This window comes from Aspergillus udagawae, assembly GCF_001078395.1.
Source record: "Aspergillus udagawae IFM 46973 DNA, scaffold_4, whole genome shotgun sequence".
Lineage (NCBI taxonomy): Eukaryota > Fungi > Ascomycota > Eurotiomycetes > Eurotiales > Aspergillaceae > Aspergillus > Aspergillus udagawae.
In genome coordinates this window covers 3,358,369-3,373,612 of record NW_025091267.1, presented here as the reverse complement: position 1 = coordinate 3,373,612, position 15,244 = coordinate 3,358,369, and the positions used below count along the sequence as shown (strand labels likewise).

At 51.4% G+C, this 15,244-nt stretch overlaps 5 protein-coding genes across 5 annotated transcripts; 2 read left to right on the top strand and 3 right to left on the bottom strand.

Moving 5' to 3' along the window:
• Positions 1-889: 889 nt before the first annotated feature.
• On the bottom strand, positions 890-1,600 carry xanA (isonitrile hydratase-like protein xanA; the record flags this gene model as incomplete). The annotated part of the gene is made up of 1 exon (XM_043291442.1): positions 890-1,600. One exon carries the CDS (start codon positions 1,598-1,600, stop codon positions 890-892), a length of 711 nt encoding a protein of 236 aa, XP_043147377.1.
• An 820-nt stretch (positions 1,601-2,420) lies between these two features.
• Aud_006542 (uncharacterized protein) lies at positions 2,421-3,169 on the top strand (the record flags this gene model as incomplete). Its single annotated transcript, XM_043291441.1, has 2 exons — positions 2,421-2,735; positions 2,825-3,169. The coding sequence occupies 2 exons, from the start codon at positions 2,421-2,423 to the stop codon at positions 3,167-3,169; spliced, it is 660 nt and encodes a 219-aa protein (XP_043147376.1).
• Positions 3,170-3,586: 417 nt separating this feature from the next.
• Positions 3,587-6,209, bottom strand: Aud_006541 (putative C6 transcription factor; the record flags this gene model as incomplete). Its single annotated transcript, XM_043291440.1, has 5 exons — positions 3,587-4,652; positions 4,708-4,798; positions 4,850-4,984; positions 5,042-5,301; positions 5,362-6,209. 5 exons carry the CDS (start codon positions 6,207-6,209, stop codon positions 3,587-3,589), a joined length of 2,400 nt encoding a protein of 799 aa, XP_043147375.1.
• A 759-nt stretch (positions 6,210-6,968) lies between these two features.
• On the bottom strand, positions 6,969-8,751 carry Aud_006540 (MFS transporter; the record flags this gene model as incomplete). The annotated part of the gene is made up of 4 exons (XM_043291439.1): positions 6,969-7,234; positions 7,288-7,619; positions 7,678-8,278; positions 8,334-8,751. 4 exons carry the CDS (start codon positions 8,749-8,751, stop codon positions 6,969-6,971), a joined length of 1,617 nt encoding a protein of 538 aa, XP_043147374.1.
• Positions 8,752-11,006: 2,255 nt separating this feature from the next.
• Positions 11,007-15,095, top strand: Aud_006539 (phosphoribosylformylglycinamidine synthase; the record flags this gene model as incomplete). The annotated part of the gene is made up of 1 exon (XM_043291438.1): positions 11,007-15,095. The coding sequence occupies one exon, from the start codon at positions 11,007-11,009 to the stop codon at positions 15,093-15,095; it is 4,089 nt and encodes a 1,362-aa protein (XP_043147373.1).
• Positions 15,096-15,244: the final 149 nt, after the last annotated feature.

The window sequence follows — 15,244 nt, the reverse complement described above, 5'->3', positions numbered from 1 at the left end:
ACATCTTCGTCAGCTATATCATCAATGACGTCGAAAGAGTGGAGGATTCAGAACCGTTGTGACATCGTTGACTAACAAGCAAGCCTCTCTGAATGGGCATTTCTCTCATACGATAGAAGCACACCCTCTTTGCTTGAGTTTTGGCAGTCAGCATCGTCCATAGCTGAATAATCCCAGTGCGAGAAGGATCAAAGGACGCTGACCCGTATCCCATGCCTTCTGTACCCGGGGCATGGCAGTGAAGCGAACCTTCATCCGATAGAAGCCTTGAGAGAGAACACGAGGTAGCTGACACAGAGCCTTGGGAGATGACAAGGCCTGCAGATGCTTAGGCAGATATTCTCGGCTCTGAGCCAGAGTTTGGCGAAACGTGCAAACGACATAGTTGCCAATGCCTTTGTGGGTCGTCTCACGGCGGAGCCGAGCGCCTTTGAGGGGACTGGTCACAGTCAGGCCAGATTCACATTGAATGCTTCAGCTGCTGAAGTGACCCAGTCAGCAGACGGGAACTATGCTGCAGATTGTGGAACTGCTGGAACTGATTGTAGGGTTACACGTTCGCCACGTTCTCTACAGGCACAACATCCAGAGCGAGCCCCTTGGCCAGGGCGTCAGGCTGTGTCTACTTGTAATGGCAGATGCGCAAAGATATTGTCTTTGACAACACGATCTCACTGTCGTATTGCAGAGAGGCTCTAGCAAGATTCAGGGCCGATCCTGAGGAAATGTGACTCAGGCTGACTCTACAGAACAGGCCGAAAGAAGGTTCTAAACAAAATTTGAATTCCCACTGACAGTAGAGGAGGGTCGAGAACGCATCGAACTCGTCCCTCGCCAAAAGAACCCTCAGCTAGCTTATAGCAAGTTAGATCACCGCTTCTGAAACCCTCTACTCAGAATGTTGCCCGTTCCAGTCATATTCCATCACGCGCGAGATGAAGGCCGCCATATCAAGAGAGGTCAACTGACTAACGAGATACAAAGATGCATCCAAGCAGCTGCTCACTCCTGCCGCCGTCAGCAGCCTGGCAGATCCAACTTTTAGAACTCCTGCGTCAATGTAGCGCTTGTGCGACACTTCAGGAGGGGGAGCCCCTTCTCCATTTACCCGAATGCAGAACTCCCGAAGTCTCTCAATGGCACGATGGTGAGTGGTGACTGGAACTCCGGTCATAAGTCCAGCCGCTCCAATCAGGAACGCTCCGGTGCAAATTGAAAAAAGCACACGCGGTTCATCTGGAGTCTTCGGAGGTAGTGTGGCAAAGCTGCGAATAAGGTCTACCTCCGGGGGATTGGACGCGACCAACGAATTGAGAAGGGATGGTGGCCCACCAGGGACAACCATGATGTCGAAATCCGCAAGGTCCTGCATTGCGTCCTCAAGCAGCAGGTCCGTCTGGACCGTGAGGGCCTTCTTGGCGTTCACTAATCGTGATCGAGCAATGGTGTTGATCTGGAAAACCCTGTCCGGGTTATCCGGGTTTCGGTTGTGGGATGTATGAGTGAAGACTTCGACAGGGGCCGTGAAATCAAGGATGTCAACTCCTTCGAAGAGTAAAATGGCTACCTTGTAGTACTTCTTCGGTGGGGTAGAAGACATAGTGAAGGTCAATCTGTCGCCTGTTTCAGACTAGGATGCTGATAATTGAGAGTAGTCAATAATGCGATAACAACCACGGATGCAGAAAACTCTGTTGAACCGGCTGAGCTCAGAAAGTAAGGTATGGTCTGATATTTGATCGAGCGCAGGAGTACGAGTGCGAAGGAATTCATCGGCCAGATGTACGCTGACACTGCTGACTACATCTGCAGGGCCAGTCCAATGAGTCTGTCAATCCCAAGGAACGAGACGCAGGATAATCATCACTCGCGATGATTAGGCAGAATAACAATAGTCTTCGAGTATAAGTAGTAATACAAGCATGTACTGAGCTTGGCTTGTCAGGCTGTAGTACCGCCAATTTCCGTTAGGTCAGTCTATGCATATACCTCCAAAAGCGCAGGAACACTTCTCCGTAAATAAGTTAGAAGCATCCATAGAACTCAGTAGTACAGTCTGCTATAGATCAAATACTCGAGTGCATTTTGTTTGAGTGTCGCGTAGTCTCTCCAGCATGTCTCGTCGCTCATGTGAGTCAAGTTCTGTGACAACAAGGATGCAGAGACTCATCAAGGACACTTGCTATCTTGTAGAGAGCCACATCAATTGCACCGGCTATGATTGTCTGGTGAGGATTTGGAAATCAATTGCATCTTCAATGATGGAGTTGAGAATTTAAATTAGAAGAGGGGACAAAAGTGGGCGAGGGGATGTGCACGAAAAGGAGGCACACCATCCGACCAGCAACTCCCTTACAATCACAGAAACACCCCATGACGGGACCTTCTCCACAGTTGTTGACGGGCCGAGTAGGAACAGGATGGCCAATCTGGGTGTATTCGAGCTATCCAGAAACTTCCATGTGTTCAAATTGACGGTTGTTGCCCTGAAGAATATCTTCTCCTACAACATCAACACAGAGAGACTTCACCATGACTACTTCTCCATCAACAATCTCTCTTTTAGAGTGACATTATCATCTCAACATCCTCAGCCTCAATGTGCAACACGCCTCAACAACACCATCATCTTCCTTGGAGATTCCTGCCACTGCACAACGGTCCCCGCCAAGGACGCAGACGAGCATATATTTAGGCCGGTGATTCCGAACAACTGGAGCGGTGGGTCGACTGCGGTTCTTAAATACCAAGACAGAGAGATAGCTCATAGTCCTCTTCGAGTTAAAGAGCCCGCGACATCCAAGGTCATAAAAGGCCACCCTAGGCCCCGCTCAATGGCAAAGCCTCCGAGACCACCATCTCCCCCTTGATCATAACTGTCGACGCGCTTGCTGAACCCCGCATCTCCCTGCCGAGACGCCTCCAGGACATTGTTGATTTCAACTACGCCGTCAGTATGAAGGGTGAGCTAGAGCATGGCGCGTCCACGACGCTGCTGAGCGAGTCCCACGCCCGTTATCTGTTCTGGAGGTGTCGACAGATGGGTGCGCATCTAGCCAGCACGGGATGTGACTTACGGGCTGGAGATATGCACGGAGACGGCAAGTGGTTCCACGGAGGGGAGCTATGTCACACAGGCCGAAAGGGTGCCTTTGGTGTTCTTGGATGAGTCGCCGAGGCGCTTCTTGCAGGTTGGGAATGCGTCCTCGGGCGTCGGATTCGGTGGGTGCGTTGGTGAACTGAAGCCAGCAAGAGCGGTTCAGTGGATGTACTTCAGTCATGAAAGCAACGTCCTTGTGTTGTCATACCATGAAGTTGGCGTGGATTATAGACTCATATTGACTGATAACGAAATATGACTTCAAAGGCAGATTCGAAATGCTCAAACGCGAAAAGCCCTCGGGCAGTATGGCCCATAATATGGAAGCAATCCAACTGTCAAACGCCCAACAGACAAATCGTAGTTGATAGATTTGAAAATAGCAGACAATGACACCCCGGAACCTGTGCCCACCCATAAACCCCTATCAAATGCAAAAAACAGACTTAGGAGCGTAGGACAGCCATCATGCTTCTAACATTGGAATCAGCTCCAAAGCGGAGGATGAATGTACTCGGCCGCGCGGTCCAGGATAGTAGGTATGGTCCATTCCCCACTCGTGGAACTCTCAGGCGTCGGAGGCGGCAGCGACCCAATGCTAGGTGTCATAGCACCGACGGTTACAGGAGGAACAAGATTGGCTGCGGTTGTTGAACCCGCTGAGGCGTTCCGATATGCTGAGCTGCCAGTGTGACCGGCAGCGCGGTTGCTTAGGGAAGAGAACGCAGCTTCTAGCTTTTCCAAAGCACGGTAGGTCTTGGTTAATGGCTTAGCCCACTGGGTCTGCGCCTCAAGCGGTATGGGCGCAGACTCTGGAGAGGTTGGGTCAAGAGCAGCAGGACTAGTTCCCGTCATATTCACAGCTCCAGGAACCGTATCATAAGCCGCGCCGCCGGCTGTGGCAGGACCTGGTCCGAGGGACCCTTCTTCGTTGGCGCGTTCGCCGATGATGTTTTTGAGCTGACGCAACAGGGTCCAAAACTGAGGGTGCGTCTTCGACTCCTCCGTGACAGCTAGAAGGAACAATGAACTGATCGCTCGCTGCAAAGTGATCCAGGAGCGCGACGCATGAGAACTAATTGTATGCATCTCAATGTACGCCTCGACAGTCGTCATCAAATTCATCACACAGTCAGCGCGCATGCTGGCGGTAGTTGGATCGCTCGAGTCGGGTGGGGACTTGAGCGCTGGACGCAGCAGCTCGGAAGAAAAGTAGGAAGAATGCAGCTTCAGTACAACCCTTTCCAAATGTTCGGTGGATGAAAGGCAGTACTTGCGGTCGCGCAAATGCGGTTTGGCTTCAATCATGATTTGTTGAATCCTTTCCTTGTAAGTTTGTATGGTTTTGAAGCTCATTTGCGAGTGAGAGCCAAGCATCCGCGAGCGTACGACCTCGAGGGCCAGAGAGATTATTCGGCAAAGAGTTTCAAAGTACGAGAGCTCTCCAGGCTTCGAGTCTTCGCGGTACGCGATATCCGGCTGACTGACGGCAGTGGTTGACGGCCGATCGTAAGAGAGAGAGAAATGACTGTCCTGCCATGCCATAGACCACCTAAACAGCATTAGCACGATGTTAAAGACCCTTGATTAGGGCTGTGAGACTATACCAAACATGTCGTCTACGGTACCGCTCCTCTAGTGAGAAGCGACTCGATTCTACATGCAGACCAAGCGCTAGTCCCATACGAAGCGTCATGCCTGACGCCAGTCAGCCAACGAGTCCACGGGAAAGTTCCTTTATTCACTCACCAAGTAAGACATAAGAGATACCAGGGTTCATATTGTACGACAACACGTTACCAATCACCAACAGAGTCTGAATCGCTTCTATGGTAGGTTGCGATAGGAAATTGGTCATCCGGAGACATTGATAGGAGCAGCACACTAGATTCAGTGAGTAGTAGGTTAGCGTGATCGTGCAAATGTAGATTGGCAACATACCATAGACTTGAGAAGTCAGTTCTCTCTCTTTTCCAGGCAAGTCGGATGATTGACAGCCGGAAGCCAGTACGGCAAAGAGCAGACCCAGGTAGGCTATAGTCACGCCAAAAGGTCGCTGTGCTTGATCTGCGTCCGTTCGGTATACGCCACCCATAGATGCTCTACTCCGTAATAAGAGATCGAGATTCATTTCAAACTGCTGGATATCTTCGATGACAGGGTAAATAGCCCCTGCGATGTCCCGATAGTAGAAGAAAAATCTGCCAGACTGTTAGCATTCAACGAGGCCCACTAACAATCTTCAAAGGTAGAGAACTAACTCCTTGCACTGCTGATCACTTGGAAGCGCACTACAGACTGCGCTTATGTCAAATGTTGACATATCCGAAGACCACAGATCAACGAACGGATATGTGGCGGACTCATTGTCGAGACCCAACTTTGGCAGGATCCCACCCTCAAGGAGAGCTTGGAGCTGATCAGAGCCGGACTTGTTGTTGAGAATGTATGCAAGGACAGATCGAGACCCCAAGTGTACAGTTCCTTCGCCCAACGTGTTCGCGGCATGGATGCCCTCCCGTTCTGGGGAAGCAGCCTTGGACCGATTACTCCCATCAGCACTATGCGCACTGCCCGTTTCCAGGATCCCACCGGGGCTCTCCTCGGCCCGTTCCAACCCAACTCGCAAGTTCGATATAGTCTTCTCCATCTCCTTCAGTCTATTGCGAACATTGTCCCACTCCTCCCGCGCAATGGATATACGGCTCCTGGATCCCAAGGAGTTAATCCGACTTGTCCCGGCCTCCTGCTTAATCCGCAGATGAGGTTCCTCCTGGGCGGCTGACACCGTAGGCTCTGCCATACCGGTCTGAGAGGCTCCAGCGGGGCTGTCGTTGTATGACGGAGGGATTGAGCTCGCTATAATCCTTTTTTTCGACGGCCGCTCGTACGAGCAGATATCGGGATGGTCGCGCTTGACACAGCCGTCGCAGGGAAGATTGCGATCGCATTTAACTTTGCGTGCATGGCATGGATAACAGGCTTTGGGCTCGCGCGCCTTTCGTTTTGTTCGAATAATCGCGTCAATTTGGGATTGCGGGAGGTCGGATACAGATCGGGAGGTAGCGGCGGTCATATCGGAGCCGGCTGCAGACGGTGAAAACGACATTGAGCCCTGATAGGGGGACGCCATTAGAAATATCAAGATCGGGTCTCTATCGAGAAATTCCCGAGTGCTGTGTGCGTTTCTGTGGCTATATGGAGAGATCTGGCTGAGCCAACCGCGGAGGTCATGGGCAAAGCGGAGGAGCGGATGCGGCGCGAGATGTATCAACGACTTTGCGGCGTCAAGAAGTCGGGTCAAGAGAAATACATCACTTTCCGTACAGATCTAGAATCAAGTGTTCAGAACCACAGTTCACAGCATTCTGCACGGTAGCAGCGCATCTGAAGAAAGCTGTGGTGCGGGCGGCCTGAGCTGCCGAGTTGGAGTATCCGATGTTACTAAGCACTAATCTGCACGGCACGTGATTCGAGCGGGGAAGACCAATCTTAATTCCAAAAGAGGAAAGATATGACGTCTTGACCACAACCATGAAATAATGATGGGCGATGTACCCAGACCTTTATCGAATAAGTTACATATTGGAGGGAAAGCAATTGAGAGAAAGTAGTTGAATGAAATAACATCTATAAATCTAATTCTATTGTAGTTGGTATATGATCTATCGATGCTTCCGAAATCAATCCCAGACGACTCCGCTATTATATATGCCATTCAGATGACCTGAATCGTAACCAAGAAGATTAAACCCCAGCAAAACATGCACAATAAACCCAATGGAAACTAGTAAAGAAGGTGTCGGGTATGCAGTAGCATTTTCGAAATCCCGAACCTGTTAAGCAGAAAGACATGCATCGAACCTCTCTAGTGCTTCTCTCCCGATCCCTGCTGCTCCTCATCGTCGGCGAAGGCAAACTTTGAGTACTGACGGATGGAAGCGCCTTTGAAGTAGAAGGCGTAGGGGATTGCGCAGCAAGCGAGTGCAATGAAGGCTAGCAATGAACTGGCCCATCGGTCGTTCAAGCGGTCATACATCTGCTCAGTGAACAATACTGTGGAAGCACCCCACATGGAACGGAGGAAAGTCTTTGCGGCAAGAGCAGAGGCTGCCTGATGCTGGTATGTATCCACTGTAGTAGCAGTTAGTCCTATACCATCATTGCGGAAATTGGAGAGTACATACCGAGGTAATTGTTCGCGGAGTTGTACAAGAAGATAAAGCCAAATCCAACCGGGAAACCACCAATGGCAGGGCCAATCCAGTGGATGTTCGGGTATGATGTCCAGGCGAAGATAAAGAGGCCGATGGGGATAAACCAGCATGAAAGCATCATAGGGATCAGACGCGCTTCAGGTGGAGGGTGTCCACCGTGCTTCTTAACAAGTGTAAGATAGTGCTTGTTGACAAAAGGAGCACAGGCAGCGCTACCCACGACACCAATGGCCAAAGGAATGAACATCAGACCAGTAGGGCCTGAGCCCCATCCCTTTCCTTTTTGGTAAACAATGGGATAGCTAGGAATGAGCTGTCAGTCCAGTCCTCGAAAAATCTCAGAAGGTAGTGTCAACTTACGCGACGAAGAACATATATAGTAAGCCATACAGGACCGACATATAAATGGAGATGAACAGAACAATGGGTTCCAAAAACAGGAGCTGGAAAGGGCGGAAGAGGAAGATGCGTAATTTTTCTCCCATGGGCCGAGCGTCCAGTTCTGTCTCCGTGACGTACTTCGGATCGTTTTCAGTCTTCCTTAATTTCTTTGCTCTCTTCTGTAAAATCATTGGGGCATAGGTCTCCGGGACAGTGAAGGTAATCAGGACCCAGGCGACAAAGCCCAGAATCAGCTGGATCCAGTAGAGCCACCTCCAACCAGCATGGCAGAGATAACCACCGACAAGAGGACCGATGGCGGGACCGATGAAAGGGCTGGCGGAGAAGGCAGCCATAGGGACACCACGTTCCTCATTCCTCCACAGATCAGCCAGAGTACCGCCGACCAACGTCATCGGAGCACTGAACGCGATGCCATCGATAGCTCTGCAGACGATAAGCGTACCGATGTTCTTGGAAACCGCGCAAGGTATGACGAAGATAACCGCAAGCAGGAGAGTCACAGCGTAAACAGGCCTGCGCCCAACCATTTCCGAAAGAGGAGCAAAAACCATAGGGCCTGAAGTCAATCAGTATGGGACAAGCTCCGAGCAATTCTGTTCATTGAGACTTACCAACACCAAAACCAATGACGAAGACTGTAATCGTAACAAGACTAGCTTCATGGGAGACATTGAAGGCCTCGGATGGCCCTTCAAGGTCGGCCGTGATCACACTACTGGCGAAGGCCACGACGAAGCACGTAAACGAGACGACCATAGTGCAGTACCATTTGTAGGCCTTGGACCAGTTCTTTGGGTTCTCAGGATCATCAACTTTGAAAGTGACCAACTTCCAATCCTCTACCTTGCCGGTAGCAGAAGATTTGACTGACTTGATGATCTCTCCCGTCGCAGTCTCCGCAGTGTACTCTTCCATGTTCGCATCGTTGGTTACTTGGCGGAGGGGAAGGTCCAGGGGGTCGAATTGATCCGGGCCAGCTCCCAGGGAGAGGGTTCGCGTGGCATGCAGATGGTGTTGTTGGTCCGACATGTCGAGCTATGCACTAGCTACAATCAGATATCCTGGTTAGGATGGGGATGTAGTACTGAGCACAGTCGGTAGCCGGGAGATCCATCGAGCAGGATCCTGGCAGGTACTTATAATCGCTCAGTCGAACCATTCTTATCATTTGAAATCGATCCTGTGGAGCCAGTCGGGGAGAGCGGCGGGCCAGACGTGAGAAAGGAGTAAGAATTGGATCTTCCATTGTCAACATCATAGAGCATGATACCAAGGACGGCAGCTTATCCCGGATCTGCCTCGGCGGTCCCTCGGTTGCCCGATCTGGCAGTGGGCCTACTAGCCTCTTCAGGTAATATGCCTCGAGGCCACTGCTTTATCATGACATCCCGCTGTCAACATCTCTCTATCTCTCTATACTAAATAAAGTCTAGAGCCTAGGCTTGACATTTATTAGTTGGGCAGATGCTCAGGGGTAAGTCTTCTTCCTGCTAAACTATTCTAAATCTGGAGCGGAAATGTGGAATTGGGCAAAAGCGAAGGAACAAAGGCGATCAGGCCAAGATTTGATTGAAAAAGCAGGATTAATACAGCTATACTCCGTACAACGTGCTGGTTCAACGGAGTGCTCCTAGTGGATATTCATCAATCGATATCAACAGTTGTCGCTCTGATGCTCAAATTCATAGTCAGTCACAAGGATATGAACGCTGCAGCGCTCATTGAAGCTCAGCTCAGACTCAGCTCAGAGAGAGCCCGAACCACCAAGGTCATATCAGGAATTGTTATCAGTTACTCATTAGGGCTGTCTCCGTGTCCCCTCTCAGCTCTAAGCCTGGTGTCAAGTTAGCTGCTAGTGGCGAAGTGGGTCGGGTCTGATTAGCTTGCACTGTGTATTCTGGACCTTGGGCTCCGAATAATGATTCTAGATCTATGGGAACCTATTGAGGAAAAAGCTGCACATACGGAGTAGTGGGAGGGCTGCTCTCTTATCTAAGTGCTCGTGTCTCCTGTTAAACCGTCCTATGGGACTGGAATGACTATCAACCCTACAACCTGTGTAAGTTACGAAAGCAACATCTGATGTTTGACTGTTTCTTAGCAAAAGTCATAGATATGGACTGATTATCGCAATTATTCAGCTCGTAAGCAAAACAAAAATCAAAGTTTTCAAAGACTGGCATAACTGCAGTTATGCTATTGTTATACCTAGTATTACTCGGCCATGGACGTTGGCGCGAAAATGTGCTGCCAAACAACCACCAAGAGCTCTCCGCCGCCAATAACTCTTGGCATCGGAAGGCTGATTTGACACTCGGAGCGTTTTTCCCAATTCAGTATGGCGGGTTCGCCTTCCATAAGAGGTAAAATATGTCTTCAAGCAAGTTATGCATCTCGCCATTATTATATCGGGATAATTACTGGAAACCCTTGGCTTCTGTAAGCAAGCCTCAAAGATGAAGTGAAGTCTGTGCCAAACATTTGGAATCATGGTTAAATTCGATGCCCTATAAAGCCCGTGGTAGATATAGATCAACAGTCAAAGCTGATGCTCTAACCCTTTGTGTCCGTGCCTCCACAAGATTCTGCTCTGTACTTTCTTGCGAATTCTGGCATAATATAAAACGTGCTTTATTTTGGATCTCATACCATTGCCTGCTGGTCTTCTCTTGTCAAGAACACTATCTGTATTAGAAGACCGGTTCTGCTTCCCCATGTCTCACACATCTCCACTAAATTATGTGGGATAGTGGACACAAACGGAAGATCTCCTCAGTGCCGTGAACATCGAGGTTCAGTAGTAACAATCTCTCTTGGCGCTTTGACAATAGTGCACTAGACGTTAAACAAGATACAAATGATGTCGACTTCCAAGATGGAGCCCATGAGCTTTTGATTTCCTTCAGGCACAGGAAAAAGGACATGTTGAATCCTGAGGCATCCACGGCGCCCAGGTTTCTTTGCGAGACAGAGTCACATGACTGATAAGCAAAGGGCGTTGGCGATAAGCCGGAAAGGGATTAGCGCGGGGTGGGAAATCGACGCCTCCCAAAAAGATTGAGTTGACTCAAATGTGAGTAATTTTACGACGGCCAGCAGCTCAACGCCCCGTCGCTGTGGTGCTCCAGCCGATTCTTCTCGTTGGAAGTGTCTCCTCGGCGCTTCTGTGAAGTCTTGAGAAACACATATCTTTCTCATCTTCCAGTCTCCCTGTCTCCCTGAGGTTCGCCATCCTGTTACACGCAAAAAACCTAATAGGAGGGGACAAAAGGTGCCACTTCACAATGGCCTCCACATCCACCAATTCCACATACCTGGCCATCCCAGGCTCGGTTGCCTTCTCACACTCTCGTGGGCGGGCAATTGCAGCCAGCATCGGTGCCCAGGATGTTCGAGCCCAATGGATTCACTACGTCCACGCTGAACGACCTTTGGATGCTCTGCAACAGGGCGTCTTGGAACAGTTGCTCCGTTACGGCGATATCACCGATGTTCCCGCCTCATTCGGCCCCGAGGACGGTTCCTTCGATGTCTTCTATGTCTTTCCCCGCACTGGAACGATTTCCCCTTGGAGTTCCCAAGCTACTGGTATCTCACATGTTTGTGGCTTGCGTCAGTACGTGAAGCGCATTGAGCGGGGTATCAAAATCTCATGTCTTCGCGAGAAGACGCAAGAGTTCAAGCCTGATTTCGAGGATGTTCTGCATGATCGGATGACCCAATTGCTCAGCCAAACCGAGCCCGACCTGCACCTAATGTTTTCCGAGCATGCTCCTCAACCCCTCGAGACGATCCCCCTTCACGGAAGCGATAAGTCTCCTAAAGAAGTACTACAGGAGGCGAACAAGCGGCTAGGATTGGCACTGGAACAATCAGAGATTGACTATCTCGCTGATGCTTACGGGCCCAATGGCCCTCTTGCTCGTGACCCTACTGATGTCGAACTGTTCATGTTCGCTCAGGTCAACTCGGAGCACTGCCGTCACAAGCAGTTCAACGCTTCCTGGGTCATCGATGGCAAGCAGATGCCAAACAGTCTCTTCGCCATGATTCGCAACACGCATAAAAAGCACCCCGAACACACTGTTAGCGCCTACAGTGACAACGCCGCCGTGCTCGAGGGACCCAGCGCCGCATTCTGGGCTCCTGACCCATTCACCGGCGAATGGAACCACACAAAGGAGGTCGTCCACTTCCTGGCTAAGGTCGAAACTCACAACCATCCCACTGCCGTCTCCCCTTTTCCTGGCGCTGCCACGGGCTCGGGTGGAGAGATCCGTGATGAAGGTGCAGTCGGCAGAGGCTCCAAGCCCAAGGCCGGTCTTTCTGGATACTGTGTTTCTGATCTTCTGATCCCGGATCTGAAGCAGCCTTGGGAGCTTGATGTTGGCAAGCCCAACCACATTGCAAGCAGCTTGGATATCATGTTGGAGGCTCCCATTGGCAGTGCTCACTACAACAATGAGTTTGGTCGTCCCTGTACTCTTGGATACTTCCGTACTCTCCTCACACAGATTGACGTCGGCAACGGACAGACTGAGGTTCGTGGTTACCACAAGCCTATTATGATTGCTGGTGGCGTTGGAACAGTCCGACCACAACATGCTATCAAGAAACCGGAGGCCGTCAAGCCCGGCTCCTACCTCGTTGTACTGGGAGGTCCTGCCATGCTTATTGGACTGGGCGGAGGCGCCGCTTCCAGTATCACGTCCGGTGAAGGATCTGCAGACTTGGACTTCGCTAGTGTCCAGAGAGGCAACGCTGAAGTGCAGCGGAGAGCTCAGGAGGTTATCAATGCTTGTGTGGCCATGGGTGAGAACAACCCCATTAAGTTCATTCACGACGTTGGTGCTGGTGGGCTTTCCAACGCGCTTCCCGAGCTGATTCACGATTCTGGGTTGGGTGCCACTTTTGAGCTTCGTGAGATTGATAGCGCCGACAAGAGCATGAGCCCTATGCAAATTTGGTGCTGTGAAGCCCAGGAAAGATATGTCCTCGCAGTTGGCGAAGAAAGCATGAACAAATTCACCGCCATTGCTCACCGTGAGCGTTGTGGTTTCTCGGTCGTTGGCCGTGGTGAGGGTGGCTCTGAGGAGGACAAGAGACTTATCCTCCTTGACAGAGACTCCACCGAGTACCCGAAGCCCATTGACCTTCCTTTGTCAGTCCTCTTTGGCAAGCCTCCTCGGATGACAAGGACTGTGGACTCCCGCAAACTGAAACTCCCCGCCGTCGATGCAAGCCTTACCAGCTACCTTCCTTCCCTTGCGCCGAACCGCGTCGAGCTGATCAGCGAGGCTGCCAACCGTGTCCTCTCTTTGCCTGCTGTAGGCTCCAAGTCTTTCCTGATCACAATCGGCGATCGCACCGTCGGTGGTCTTACTGCTCGGGACCAGATGGTTGGAAAATGGCAAACCCCCGTCTCTGACGTTTCCGTCACGGCCACTTCGTTGATTCAGGGAATGAAGACTGGCGAAGCCATGGCCATGGGTGAGAGGCCAACTCTTGCTCTTATCTCTCCGGCCGCATCAGCTCGGATGGCAGTTGCGGAGTCGCTCATGAACATCGCTGCTGCGGATTTGCTTGACCGCCTGAACCATGTCAAGCTTTCTGCCAACTGGATGTCCGCTAGCAATCACCCCGGTGAGGGAGCCGCTATCTACGAGGCAGTTGAGGCTATCGGTATGGACTTGTGTCCTAAACTTGGCATCAGCATTCCTGTTGGAAAGGACTCCATGTCAATGAAGATGAAGTGGACCGATGAAGCCACCAAGGAGTCCAAGGAGGTCACTGCCCCTATGTCCCTCGTTATTTCTTCCTTCGCGCCCGTCGGTGATTTCCGTAAGACCTGGACACCAGCCCTCCGCAGTGTTGAGGATGTCGGTGAGACTGTTCTGATGTTTGTTGATCTCTCGTTCGGCCGCAAGACCCTGGGCGGCTCAGCCCTCGCTCAAGTCTTCAAACAGGTTGGAGATGAATGCCCCGATCTCCGGGATGTGGAGATTTTCAGGGACTTCTTCGACGCTACTCAGCAGCTCCAGGAGGCAGGCATAGTTCTGGCCTATCACGACAGATCTGATGGTGGTCTTTTCACTACTCTTGCCGAGATGATGTTTGCCGGACGCTGCGGTGTGGAAATCATGTTGGACAACATCTGCCCCACCAATAGCACACAAGATCTTGTATCGACCCTCTTCACAGAAGAACTGGGTGCGGTCTTCCAGGTGCGCAAAGAGCACGAGATTCAGTTCCGCTCTTGCTTTGCCACCTGCGGTCCCCCTGCTGGCCTGATCCACAAGATCGGTCGTGTTTCCGAAAGGCCGAAGCAGAATCTCGCCATCTACCACAAGGCCAGTCTGGTTTACCGCAACAACCGCGCAAACCTCCAGCAGACCTGGGCTACCACTTCGTATCACATGCAGAAGATCCGTGACAACGCTGCCTGCGCGGAACAGGAATTCTCGAACATCCTGGATGATACCGACCCCGGTCTGTCATGGAACCCCACCTTCGACCCGAAGGACCGGGCCATGCCCCTTCTCACCAGCCTCAAGTCTCCCTTCAGCAACAAGCCACGTGTGGCCATCTTGCGTGAGCAAGGTGTTAACAGTCAAGCGGAGATGGCCTTTGCCTTCAATGTCGCTGGGTTCTCTGCCGTTGATGTACACATGACCGATATCATCTCTGGCCGCGTTTCTCTCTCCAGCTTTGTCGGTCTTGCCGCCTGTGGTGGTTTCTCGTACGGTGATGTTCTCGGTGCCGGTCAGGGTTGGGCCAAGTCAGTCCTGCTGCACGAGAATACCCGCACTGAGTTCCAGAGCTTCTTCCAGCGTCCCGACACATTTGCCCTCGGTGTTTGCAACGGTTGCCAGTTCCTCTCCCGACTCAAGGAATTGATTCCTGGCGCATCCAACTGGCCCAGCTTCGAACGCAACGCCAGCGAACAGTACGAAGGCCGTGTCTGCATGGTCCGTATCTCGGATCCCGACCCTGCCAATCCCAGTGTCTTCCTCCATGGCATGAACGGCTCCTCGCTCCCTATTGCTGTCGCTCACGGAGAAGGTCGCGCTTCATTCGCCGCAGCTCCCGGCACCTCCGCTCAAGATTTCGTTCGTGAAGGCTTAGCCCCCGTCCAGTATGTCGATAACGCCACCCTCAAGCCGACCATGAAGTATCCATTCAACCCCAACGGCAGTCCCGAGGGTATTGCCGGTATTCGCAGCGCCGACGGCCGTGTCCTCGCCATCATGCCCCACCCCGAGCGGACCGTGATGGGCGGTATTGCCAGCTGGCTGCCTCCTAATGCTGAAGAGTGGGGCGATATTGGTCCATGGGGTCGTGTGTTCTTCAGCGCCAGAAGATGGGTTGGCTAAACTTGTGGATTCCGTTTGCGACTTCTTTCCTTCTCTTTCTCTAGTCTGGTCCAAGATTGGGCGTGATGTACAGCGAAAACCAAAATTGATGGGGAGGTTACTACTTCTTTTTGGTATATAAAATATCTACACCTTATGTTCTGCATGAT